This window comes from Lentinus tigrinus (genome assembly GCF_003813185.1).
Source record: "Lentinus tigrinus ALCF2SS1-7 unplaced genomic scaffold L226scaffold_31, whole genome shotgun sequence".
In the NCBI taxonomy this organism is placed as follows: Eukaryota; Fungi; Basidiomycota; class Agaricomycetes; order Polyporales; family Polyporaceae; genus Lentinus; species Lentinus tigrinus.
The window spans coordinates 269012-281189 of NW_027137940.1; the positions used below are offsets into that span (position 1 = coordinate 269012).

The following is a 12178-nucleotide window of genomic DNA, read 5'->3' on the forward strand; positions in this document are numbered from 1 at the left end:
GTTTGCAAGGAATTGAGAGGGTCCTGCGAGGTATCGAAACCAATCAAAGCGAAGCGAGAGTGCTTCAGTGCGAGGCAGGGTGGCGGAAGCCACGTTTTGTTTAGCGATTCGAGCTCCGACAGAATATAGCCCTAGACCTCAACGGCGTTTCCATTTTGACCTTTGTCCCTCCGGTACCCCCATCCCAACTGACGACCCCATCCTCCCCCAGTCCCTTCTCTAATCCCTCATGTACGTGTGTTTCATGCTTCTATGCCGCTGGGGACTGCGACGTCGCGCGTTGGACGACTGGACGCGCGTCGACGCGTGGTTCTCAAACTTTTCTTGATCAATCGCGCTGACGTTGACGTCGCAGAATGCGTGAAATCGTTCATCTGCAGACCGGCCAGGTGAGTACGACGCGTCATGTGAGGTTCTCAGCAGTGCTCAACGGTTATCGTCAAACAGTGCGGCAACCAGATTGGTGAGAGGCGTTGATTGCTCGCGATATGCGCACCCAAGCGCTAACGCATCGCAGGTGCTAAGTTCTGGGAGGTCGTCTCTGATGAGCACGGCATTGAGTCGGATGGATTGTACAAGGGCAACAACGACCTCCAGCTCGAGCGGATTAACGTCTACTACAACGAGGTCGGCGCGAACAAGTACGTCCCCCGTGCTGTTCTCGTTGATCTGGAGCCCGGCACCATGGACTCCGTCCGCTCTGGTCCCCTCGGCAACCTCTTCCGCCCCGACAACTTCGTCTTTGGTCAGAGCGGTGCTGGTAACAACTGGGCGAAGGGTCACTACACGGAGGGCGCTGAGCTCGTCGACTCCGTTCTCGATGTTGTCCGCAAGGAGGCTGAGGGCACGGATTGTCTGCAAGGTTCGCGTTCTTTGTGACGGTTGCCGTCACGCGTAGTCACGCTGTGACCGTTGCTCATCTTCTCGGTCTATAGGCTTCCAGATCACCCACTCGCTTGGTGGTGGTACCGGTGCAGGCATGGGTACCCTCCTGATCTCGAAGATTAGGGAAGAATACCCCGATCGTATGATGGCCACTTTCTCCGTTGTCCCCTCGCCCAAGGTCTCCGATACCGTCGTTGAGCCGTACAACGCGACCCTCTCCGTCCACCAGCTGGTCGAGAACTCTGACCAGACCTTCTGTATCGACAACGAGGCGCTCTACGACATCTGTTTCAGGACGCTCAAGCTCACCACGCCAACATACGGTGACCTCAACCACCTCGTCTCTATTGTTATGTCCGGCATCACGACTTGCTTGCGCTTCCCCGGTCAGCTCAACTCCGACCTCAGGAAGTTGGCTGTCAACATGGGTGCGTTGGAGCGCATATAGTGACGCCTTTGGACTTGCTGACCACAGCCAACAGTTCCCTTCCCCCGTCTTCACTTCTTCATGACCGGTTTCGCACCGCTCACTGCTCGCGGAAGCCAGCAATACCGTGCTGTCACCGTTCCTGAGCTCACGCAGCAGATGTTCGATGCGAAGAACATGATGGCGGCTTCCGACCCCAGGCACGGTCGCTACCTCACTGTCGCGGCAGTCTTCCGCGGCAAGGTCTCCATGAAGGAGGTCGAGGAGCAAATGCAGAACGTCCAGAACAAGAACTCTGCATACTTCGTCGAGTGGATCCCCAACAACGTCCTTACCGCGCAGTGTGACATTGCACCGCGTGGCCTTAAGATGGCCGTTACGTTCCTCGGCAACTCGACCGCCATCCAGGAGCTCTTCAAGCGTGTCAGCGACCAGTTCACGGCCATGTTCAAGCGCAAGGCCTTCTTGCATTGGTACACGCAGGAGGGTATGGACGAGATGGAGTTCACGGAGGCCGAGTCCAACATGCAGGATCTTGTCGCGGAGTACCAGCAGTACCAGGATGCCACGTACGTGATGCTTGTGAAATATTCCTTCCACCAGCTGGTCTGACTTTGATGTACAGCGTCGAGGAGGAAGGCGAGTACGAGGAGGAGGTCCCGGTCGAGGAGGAATAAGCGTGGCGCGCCCAAGTTGTCTCGCATGCTGTCCTTGCTCGTTGAAAAGGTCTACATCGTATACACGTTATATTGGTCGCTTTCAGTGTTTTCTGCACGTTATCCTTCTCACCCCTCCGCTGTCGTCGCTGCGCATGACGATGCACATCCACCACGATACTCCCGGTTGGCAACACCGAAGTTACCCTAGTCTGCATACCTCTCATTCATTGTCATACGTTTACGAATTCATGTCCAATTCCCCGGGATGGTTCTTGGAAGTTATGAGGAAAGGATATCTCTGACGACTCGCCCTGAGCGGCATCCATATCACCCGCCTAATCCTGAAGATACCCTTTTGTAAACCCGCTTGCTATCGACCCGTATCGGATGTTGATGCTCGCGTGTATTGTTCTCCAGACTATGGTTCTGACTCTTGCGATATCGACCATGAACATGGAGCCCCGTCGGATGGTCCGGGCACACTAAACACCTGAGGTGCGAGGGCGTCCAGTGACCAAGCACCGTACCAGTTTCCCTCGGTCTGGTCTTGTCCTCTCCCGCCGACGATGTCTGCGAAGACCATTCCCGATCGGTCCATCAGGATCTGCGCCGACCGAGGCGGCACGTTTTGCGATGTGCACGCGTCGTTTCCCGACCCAGAGAACCCGCAGGAACGGAAGGAGATCGTGGTGAAGCTCCGTGAGTACTACTATCGCGCGCTGCCTTGTGCCTGTGTCTGGTATAATGACCGCCCGAGTGCAGTCTCTCAGGACCCGGGCAACTACAGCGATGCGCCGACGGAGGGTATCCGGAGGGTGCTTGAGATAGTGACTGGCGAGAAGATCCCGCGAGGGAGCATACTTAGTACGGACAAGATCGGTGAGTGCTGATTATTTCCTCAATGCGCTTCAGAATGCCTTGCTATGTCCTGGTGGAGGATAGGAGATGCGAGGACGCGATTGCGAGTTTGAAAGGCCATGGGAGGACCTGTGTCGCGCATGCGGGGCGCGACATTGATAGGCAAGCGTTCGCGACGCATATGGCCATGATGTCCAAGAAGATTGAGGGCGACCCTATGCCTCAAACCGTTCGCTCGCGCACTACTGTGTTGCTCACACTATTCTTACAGACTACATCCGGCTATCCACGACCGTCGCGACGAATGCTCTCCTAGAGCGCAAGGGCCACAAGCATGCTCTTCTGATCACGCGCGGCTTCAAGGACCTGCTCCTCATCGGGAACCAGTCCCGCCCTAAGATCTTTGACCTCAACATCCGTCGCGCGCCGCCACTCTACTCGACTGTCCTCGAGATTGACGAGCGTGTCACTTTGGTGGGATACACCTCCGACCCGCAGGCCGAGGAGCATGCGATCCAATTCGACCAGGATGGCAAGGTGAAGCGAGGATACCGAGGAAAGGGTTGGGATGGAAAGGGTGATGCAGAGGGTCCAGGCGAGATTGTGCAGGGTCTTTCGGGAGAGGCGGTCAGAGTGATGCGCAGACCAGGTACTTATGGTTTCATCGCTCCCAATCTATGCTCGCTGACATCCCGCGCAGACATGGTACATATTCAAGAGAACCTTCAGAAACTTTACGATGAGGGTTATCGCTCGATTGCCATTGTCTTCTGCCACTCCTACACGTACCCCGAGCACGAACTGCAAGTCGCCGCGCTCGCGCGCACGCTCGGATTCTCACATGTCTCTGCGTCCTCACAACTGCTGCCCATGATTAAGATGGTGCCGCGAGGCGTGTCGTCCACAGCAGATGCCTACCTCACGCCGATCCTCCGGGAGTACCTCGACGGATTCTTCTCTGGGTTCGATGAAAAGCTCCGGGATGGCAAGGTTCTCAGTCCACGAGTGGAGTTCATGGGCAGCGATGGCGGCCTCGTAGACTTGAGGAACTTTACCGGCCTGAAGAGTATCCTGAGCGGACCCGCAGGCGGAGTTGTCGGCTATGCGCTCACAAGCTGGGACGAGGAGAAGAAGACACCGATCATTGGGTGCGCATATAGTCAGTTATCGTGGAACGTTCGCGTGCCTAACTTCCTTACAGCATCGATGTTGGTGGTACCTCCACGGATGTGTCACGTTTCGCAGGCAGATATGAGGTGGTGTACGAGACGACGACGGCGGGTGTCACTATCCAGTCGCCTCAACTTGACATCAATACCGTCGCAGCTGGTGGAGGTTCTTGCCTCACCTTCAGGAACGGCCTCTTCCTTGCTGGTCCTGCAAGCGCAGGCGCTGAGCCTGGTCCGGCATGTTACCGGTGGGTCCTGTCGCCCACTCAAAGAGTGCATTTCGCTGACGGTGGATGCACTGCAGTAAGGGCGGGCCATTGGCCGTTACTGACGCCAACCTCATCCTTGGTCGGCTTGTGCCCGACTACTTCCCCAAGATCTTCGGCAAGTCAGCGCAGGAGCCACTTGACATCGAGGCGTCCCGGTCGGCCTTCGACAAGCTCGCTGAGGATATCAATGCATCCGTGACTGAGGATAAGAAGATGAGTTTGGACGAGATCGTATACGGGTGAGTATTCACCTTGCACTAGTACTGTACCGGCGTTGAAAGATCCATGCTCCAGGTTCATCAAGGTGGCCAATGAGACTATGGCTCGTCCCATCCGCGCACTGACGGAGGCGAGAGGATACGCAACGTCTAAGCATATGTGAGCTAGGTCCATATTTGAGCTCCAGCTGCCGAAATGCTCATGACGTGTCCTTCAGTCTTGCCAGCTTTGGAGGTGCAGGTGGCCAGCACGCATGCGAAATCGCGCACCTGCTGGGTATCAAGACCATCCTCATCCACAGCTATAGTTCCATTCTCTCCGCATATGGCCTTGCCCTCGCCGATCGGTGCGCATATATCCGCTCAGATGCCTCTCATAATCCCTGACGTGCATAATCTAGTGCCTACGAGCTACAAGAACCCTCGTCCACATTCTACACCGCTGATAACCGCCAGATCCTTCGTGCACGCCTGGACAAGCTCGACGCGCAAGTGCGCGAGGAGCTGAAGCTGCAGGGCTTCGAGGGCTCCCGCGTGCACACTGAGCGAATGCTCAACATGCGCTTCGACGGGACGGACACCGCGCTGATGGTCCTTCCCCACCCGGACGACGGGGACGGGAACGAGGACTTTGAAGCAGCGTTCAGGCGCGTGTACATGGCCGAATTCGGCTTCCTCCTGGACACGAAGTCGATCATCGTCGACGACGTGAAGGTGCGCGGCATCGGCAAGACGTTCGACACGCTCGGGGAGTCCGTGTACAAGGAGGTCGAGAGGCTCGAGAAGCGCGAAGTCGACAGGTCCAAGGCGGACTCGACGTACAGCACGTACTTCGAGGGCGTCGGCCGCGTGGATGACACGCCGGTGTTCTTGCTTACGTCGCTCAAGGTTGGGGACACGGTCAAGGGCCCTGCTATGATCATCGACAACACGCAGACGATCGTGATCATCCCGGGCGCAACGGCTGTGCTTACCAGCAAGCAGCTGTACATCACATTGGAGTAAGGAGGATAGACGCAGTCTGCACACGGTGGATCGGAAGAGCAGCATACACTCAATGTACTATTGTGACTGGGATCGCACATGCATCTGTAGCGTTGTAGCGATAGCAAAGACCATCTGCATATCTTGATTATAGACCCCTTTCCTATGCGATGGTGTAGAGTTGCGTTCAGATCGACGCAGGCGTGCAGCCCGAGAGGCTGGTGAGCTGCGATGGGCAGTTGACCTGCTTGTAGGTAATTTGCCTGCACAAGCCAGACTTCAGTTGGAAGTTCTGAATACGTACGTACAAAGAGTCGACCCCTACCAGGTGTTGACATCTCCCCCAGCCCTGGATGCAGTTCGATTGAGTTTCATGACAGACACCGTGTAAGTGGGCATGATAGTTGTACGTACCACTGCCAGCGCCAGTGGCAACCGGCCTGCAGGTTGGAGGGAAGCTCGGAGCACTCCGCATCCGACGAAACGCCTTTTGAAGCCTCATCAGCCGATAAGGGTCAGGAGCACCGAGACAGGCGGACGTACCACCGTATTGACGGCCCCATCCACCGGAAGGAGCCCCATATTGTGCCGTGCAGGCATTGTAGTCTGGATGGGTGTCCAATCAGTGAGTGGGCTAGGGATACTGACAGGGGTATGAGGGGCTCTCACCTCCCACACCTCCGCCGGGTGTCTTCGTCGGGACATGTCAGCTATAAAGGAAACATTAGAACAGGAATGAGGGCTTACGTAGATGTCGAAGTCGGTGTCAGTGATTCCTTGCAGCGGGACACAATCAGTTTCCAAAGAAAGCCTCGTAGATGCGCAGACCATCTACGTACCTCCAGCATTGATGGCCTGCACGATCATAGACTTGCCCGCAGCAGCGCCAGACGTCCAGGTGAACTGGTAGCACTTGCAGCAGGTCGAAGTCGCGGTGTTGCCGTGCCCGGCGAAGCCGTACGAGAGCGAGCTGTTCACGATGATGGGCTGGTACTTGGCGCACGAGAACGCGAGGTTGCCGGAAGACGCGAAGCAGGCGTTCTGAGCCCCGGACGCAGCGGCACCGTTGCTCTGGCTGCAGGACTGCACCGGTCCTGTGGCGCCCGGAGACAGGTTGGAGGTGTAGCCGCAAGCGGGTTCACAACTGCGAAGAGCATGGGGTTCAGTTCGAGCGAACGGACGATGAATGCCGATGGACAGTACCAGTCCCATGTGGTCGTGGTTGTCCCAGATGTCTGAGCTTGCACAAAGGAGACAGCGGTGAGAGCTGCTAGGGTACCAACGAAAAGGGAGTGGAAGCTGAACATGTTGTCGAGTGGCCGTACTGCTTGTTGCTGCAGGGACGAGCGGACTGGACGTGAGCTCTACCGTGATACGAGTATAGATTTATATGCACTCTGTTGCGGGCTTCGCAAACGCAGGATACGTCGCCGCCTGACCAGGATGGCTCCGAGTAGTGCCATCCACGAGAGGTTCTCCCGACTGTGCCGTCACATTTCTGGTCGGATGAGCTGGCCCGTAATATCGCGGGTCCGTGCGTCGCGACGGCAACGAACGGCTCGTGCGAGATGTGGAGCAACGGTCGGACCAGTCTATGTCCTATATTCATGCCAGGTTCCCGAGGATTACCCAGTATGGGACGATACAGACCCCGAGCGGATGAGAGGCTCATGAGGCCTGTCCTGCTCCACCGTCAACCACGCGCCTCTTGCAGCAGAACCAGCACATGAGCGCAAAAGACAGTGGCCCACTCAGAGCGTCCGCCGGTGACCGTTCGAAGTTGACCCGCCTGCTGCGTCGAGCAGTCCGTCGGGAAACGTAAGGAATAGGTTCTAGCGGAGATCCTCTGTTCTTCATATGATGATGTTTCAGCAAAGGCAGATGCGACGCAGCCGAGCCGAAGCCTACCATGACGGTATACGAATGTTTGAACATAAGACCACACACCGGTAGTGCAAGAGCACAGCACCCAAGGTCTGGATAAGGGGTAAGACACTGCAACATCGATAGCATTCCACAAAGCACCAAGAAAGACTACAACGTATACCCTACAGCAACTGCGCAGAGGTCAATATCTAGGTAGGGTAAGCACATGAACTGTGCACACTCACGAAGTTCTACCGGTCTATCCCATTTTCAACTGGGATGCTTAGCTCTTCCAACGCCCGCCGACCACGCGTGACCCAGTACGACAGTACCTCGGGATCCTCGAACCACATCTTCTGCTCATCCGCAACAGGCTCTACGACGCCCCCTTGCTCTAGCAACGACGACACGGGTACAGCGGTGTCCTCGTCGTTCCCTACGACTGCGACCTCTTCTGCGTCTGCACTAGGGCCGCGCATGCGTTGCCGCTTCTTTCGTTTGCGAGTCTTGCCATCGCCATTCGATCTGGCGTTGTTCCCAACAGACAGATCGCTGTCGTCTGTCTGCGGTGTCGCTCGCTCGTCGACATCGGCAGTATCTGCATTGGAGTGTTCGCTCTTCCCGACAACGGTGAGCTTTGACGAGCGACTGGCGGGAGGACCATGTGGGCCCCAAAGGCCACCCGAACGAATCCACGCAGCAACGTTCTCCTGAGCCTTGATCTCGTTGAGTACGCCCGTGACAGCGAGGAGCATCTCGTCGTAAGCGACTTCGGGCTTTCCGCTGTCTCCAAACTGTTCCAGGAGCGCCACCCGTTTCTGTAGCTTCTTCTCCTTTCGCTTGCGTTTCTTCGAGCCTTCCGAATCAACACGAGGGCTCCCCTCGGGGGAAGCGTTGGTGCCATCTGGTGAGGGAGGTGCATCGTCCACGTGAGATGAGGGCGCATATACTTCGGTCGCGTCCCCATCGGCCTTGAACTCGTCGAGTTCTCTCCGCGCCTCAGTCGCAGCGATCCAGTCTTGCTCCTTCTGCGAACTCTCTAGGTCTTTCGCGCGCTGTTCCGCGGTGTACTCTCCGATGCAGACGTGGTTGAAGGGCTGGAGCTCAGCCTTGCGAGGCGAATCGTCGAGGAGCAGCGTTGTGAGCGCGGAGTGTGCCTGGGGAGAGATGGTGTCTAGCGGCGTCCTGATACTCCCGTCGCTGGGGCGAGACGGGCTGGAAGGCTCAGATGAGCTGAGCGGTGTGCTTGCGATGGACGAGTGAGGGGAGGAAGGCGCATCTCCCGTCGCTCGAGGTGACAACAAGGACCAGGGCTTCTCCAGGTCCTTCACGGTCTGTACTTTCTGGACTGCATATATCCAGTCAATATCGCCAGTCGGTCTCAGTTAGTGAGAAGACGCACAATAGTGTTCGGTAGACAACCCGAGGGTATCCCTCGCCCAGACCGCGATCATCTTGTCCCTGTCTTCTCCAAAGCATTTGTCGACCATGTCGTCGACGCTGTGCGGTTGTGCCGACGACCACACCATGACATCCAACCACGACTTCGTCTCGGGCGCAAACAAGAATGATCTGAAAGCCGACATGTACGGCCTTGGATGTACTGGTCGCAGACGAGGCAGCAGATTGCCTCGCGCATCCCGCGAGCGTTCATGGTGTCTTGCTCTTGGATTGTTTGGAGACCGGTGCAGGAGAGTGCCATTGAGATCCAAGACAAGCAGCTTGCGCAATCGGGTAGGATCGTCAACTCGAGCAGGAGTCTGCTGCGCTAGTGCGAGATAGGTGGCCGATGGGGTCTTTGGGGGTGGTGAAGGAGGTGGTGGCGGAGGGCTCACATGGCGGGGAGGTGGAAAAGGAGGAAAATGAGGAGGAGGAGGAGGAGGAGGAGGAGGAGGAGGCGGGGTCCGCGGCCTCTCTCGCATGGACGTCGCGCTGGAGGGCCGGGGCGGTAGAGAACGCAGGCCATGGTAGAATCTAGCCTCTGCGTCGAGATTGATATATCAACTTCAACCTAGGGAAGTATGGACGAACCATTGTAAGACATCTGCGATGAGGGTGGCATTTGAGAGCCCTCACCCTCCCAGAGATCATCACGAGGCCCTCGTCGGTGTCGAGAGTGGTGGCGACTATGTCCAGACATCGAGTGCAGCAACCGCGACGCGCGGCGAACGGCAGTAAAAGGCAGCAGAATTGTGGTGAAAGCCAACTTGGGAACCTGAAAACTGAGAGAGAGCGCGAGAAGACCGCGTCGCGCGAGGCTGACGGCTCGCGCGTCGCACGTGCCCGGAACGCGTCTCGGACCGCGACGACGACGACGACGACGACGCCAGCTGGTCTGCGACGCCCCCCACGGCTCCGGAGGCGCGACCACGCAATGGCCTAACCGCAACGACTTGTTGGGAGGAAGGCGCGACCAAAGCCTTGCGGAGGAGATGGTCGCTGCGGGATGTTTGAACTCTGATATACATATCGCCGTCGGTACCGCTTGTTGTTCCTCTGATCACGACCGTTGGATGTCTGCTCACGATACCTGTTACTTTGAAGAGCCCATAGTGTATACATTACCACAGATTTCCAGTCGTTGTAATTGCCTATTCCGCTTCATGGTGTACCCCGCCAGCATGACTACGCATATCGCGCATAGAATATGAGCGTTGTGAAACCCGAAACGTACATATAGTACTACATACTGAATACATCTTGTACAAACCAGGAGCATCCTCCGGCCAAGTACTCATACAGGCAATCTCAGGTCAAAGAGATATCATCTCTCGCGTCCTACGCCCCACCGCTCCTCCTTTCATCGACGTACTGGACAACGGAGGCGCATCGACATCCCCGATTGAGTATAGAGCGACTTCCACCGCATTCATGTCGAACGAGTGCCTGGAGAACCACTTAGCAAGCGGCTTCCCATTTACCCCTGAAGGCAGAGACGAGAAGGAGGAAACCATCTCCCGAATCTTGTCCTCGCTTTCACGTTCAACGAGTAGCTCGACCACACGCCTCGCCATTACTGGAGACTTGAAGTCGAACGTCCACCGCACCGGCTCTCCAACCTTGCTCTCGGGAACCATGCAGATAACATAGTCGGCGGCTTCGAGATGGCGTTGATACTGAGCTCGAGCCGTGACGATGTCGCGGAGTTGGTCGCACCACCAAGGTTGGGCCTCGCGGTAGCTGATATCGAGACTGGTGAAGTCCATGAGGCCGAAGTATACATCCCTGGGTGCGCGTCCAAAGTGTTGAATGACGGCATCCAGAAGAAAGCGGAATGCGTCCTCGGCCGATGATGGACTCGTCACGCCCTGGTCTGCACAGCACTTCTGCAGGAGTGCGCGGATGCCGTTGTAAGGGAAGGCGAGGGTGCACCTTGTCTCCGAAGGCTGCTGTCCCGGCCAGTTTTCGACGAGCCCACGCAGGCGCTCCATGAACTTGGGATATCCCCACTGAAGTCGTAATCTGCAAAGCGAAGACTTAGTATTGTAGTGCAAAGCCCTCATGTCAAATACCGCACCCTTTATCAACCTCCTCGCGACTCCACAATGGAAACGCGGTGAGAAGAGCCTCCCGTCTGATGCGCCACTCCCTGTACAGGTCTTCGTCGGGCGTTGACGCCTGGACCGGGAACACTGGTCCGTCGGTCGACCCGGGGGGAGAGCTGCCACTATGTGGGTCTAGGAGAGACCAAATGAATCCACAAGAAGTTTCGGGAAGACTTGAGCAGGACTGCGCCGTGTAGACACGACCGTGGTAGAAGAGAAGGGGACTCTTGCTCTCCAAGTTCAGCAGGACGACCTGCCTCTTCTGAAGGAGGCAAACGAGGAGGTACCAGAGGAACAGCGACTTTCCTGAAGACCAACACTTGGATTCGGGACCACAAAAACAGGGAAGAGTGAGAAGTGCGTACCAGTGCCAGGCTCGCCGGTGAATATGACTCCTCTGTCACGGAAGACCAAAGCTTGGTACCAAACGTGAGCGTATGCCTCTTGATAACAATCACGGACGAGGATGCGTGGCATGGCAGTGGCGAACAGCCTGTCGATAGGTGAAATGTCGAGGACAAGAGAGTTGTGTTCATCAAGAACACCGATTTCTGTAGCGTCCTGCCATTTGCTGGTGAACGCCTGCCACGCCTGCTGAGCGGGCTTCCAGTGTTCGCGGTCTCCTGGAGACCAAGTCCAGCTCTCCTCGTCTGCTCGATAATTGAGAAACGTCATCAGATTGCTATCAAACATGGGATCGGAAGTATTTACCGGCATTGAGCTGGATGAGTTTTTGAACGTCGTCGAGTAGATCAAGCGACAGATATGCAAAGGGGTCTGTGCTGCTTCGCTGAGAGGCAGTCGAGAAAGGAGGATTCATGATACTTTGTACAGCGGTTTCGCCAAAATGATGGCGGTTACTACTAGAGAAAGGAGCATCTTCGACCAAGTCGATGTCCGAAAAGTTTAGTTTCCGCCCCTTAGTGTCATCGACTCCTATGATTCCGAAGCGGCAGTGCCAGTGCAACAGCACGAGAGGATGTGACCTCCTGCAACAGAAAGTACGGGGCTTGCTCCGAAACTACGGAGACTGGTGTTCGGTAAACAGCCCGACAGTATTCCTCGCCATGAGCGCGATCATCCTGTAGGTGGAGGAGGAGGGTTCCGCGGCCTCTCTCGCATGGACGTCGCGCTGTCAATGGAGGGTCGGGGCGGTAGGGAACGTCGAGAGTGGTGGCGACTGTGTCCAGACATCGAGATTGAATGCAGCAGCCGCGATGCGCGGCGAACGGCAATAGCTAGTGAAAGGCAGCAGAATTGGGGGAAAGCCAACTTGGAAACCCGAAAACTGAGAGACT

The 12178-nt window shown here is 56.6% G+C and overlaps 5 protein-coding genes across 5 annotated transcripts; 2 read left to right on the forward strand and 3 right to left on the reverse strand.

Annotated features, from left to right (window-relative positions):
- Window positions 1–356: 356 nt before the first annotated feature.
- L226DRAFT_469062 (beta-tubulin) lies at window positions 357–1989 on the forward strand (the record flags this gene model as incomplete). The annotated part of the gene is made up of 6 exons (XM_067676184.1): window positions 357–389; window positions 448–463; window positions 518–862; window positions 936–1313; window positions 1368–1881; window positions 1938–1989. The coding sequence occupies 6 exons, from the start codon at window positions 357–359 to the stop codon at window positions 1987–1989; spliced, it is 1338 nt and encodes a 445-aa protein (XP_067531775.1).
- A 548-nt stretch (window positions 1990–2537) lies between these two features.
- On the forward strand, window positions 2538–5490 carry L226DRAFT_469045 (5-oxoprolinase; the record flags this gene model as incomplete). The annotated part of the gene is made up of 9 exons (XM_067676182.1): window positions 2538–2670; window positions 2734–2850; window positions 3101–3478; window positions 3530–3977; window positions 4031–4246; window positions 4303–4506; window positions 4562–4645; window positions 4704–4832; window positions 4887–5490. The coding sequence occupies 9 exons, from the start codon at window positions 2538–2540 to the stop codon at window positions 5488–5490; spliced, it is 2313 nt and encodes a 770-aa protein (XP_067531776.1).
- Window positions 5491–5656: 166 nt separating this feature from the next.
- Window positions 5657–6776, reverse strand: L226DRAFT_469048 (glycoside hydrolase; the record flags this gene model as incomplete). Its single annotated transcript, XM_067676183.1, has 8 exons — window positions 5657–5732; window positions 5795–5818; window positions 5884–5956; window positions 6013–6075; window positions 6139–6160; window positions 6217–6245; window positions 6309–6613; window positions 6673–6776. The coding sequence occupies 8 exons, from the start codon at window positions 6774–6776 to the stop codon at window positions 5657–5659; spliced, it is 696 nt and encodes a 231-aa protein (XP_067531777.1).
- An 810-nt stretch (window positions 6777–7586) lies between these two features.
- On the reverse strand, window positions 7587–9257 carry L226DRAFT_469142 (uncharacterized protein; the record flags this gene model as incomplete). Its single annotated transcript, XM_067676191.1, has 2 exons — window positions 7587–8683; window positions 8738–9257. 2 exons carry the CDS (start codon window positions 9255–9257, stop codon window positions 7587–7589), a joined length of 1617 nt encoding a protein of 538 aa, XP_067531778.1.
- A 729-nt stretch (window positions 9258–9986) lies between these two features.
- Window positions 9987–12128, reverse strand: L226DRAFT_538333 (uncharacterized protein). The gene is made up of 4 exons (XM_067681469.1): window positions 11592–12128; window positions 11246–11530; window positions 10853–11186; window positions 9987–10797 (listed from the first exon to the last, which is right to left on the reverse strand). Exons 1-4 carry the CDS (start codon window positions 11698–11700, stop codon window positions 10089–10091), a joined length of 1437 nt encoding a protein of 478 aa, XP_067531779.1. The 5' UTR covers window positions 11701–12128; the 3' UTR covers window positions 9987–10088.
- Between the last annotated feature and the right edge of the window lie 50 nt (window positions 12129–12178).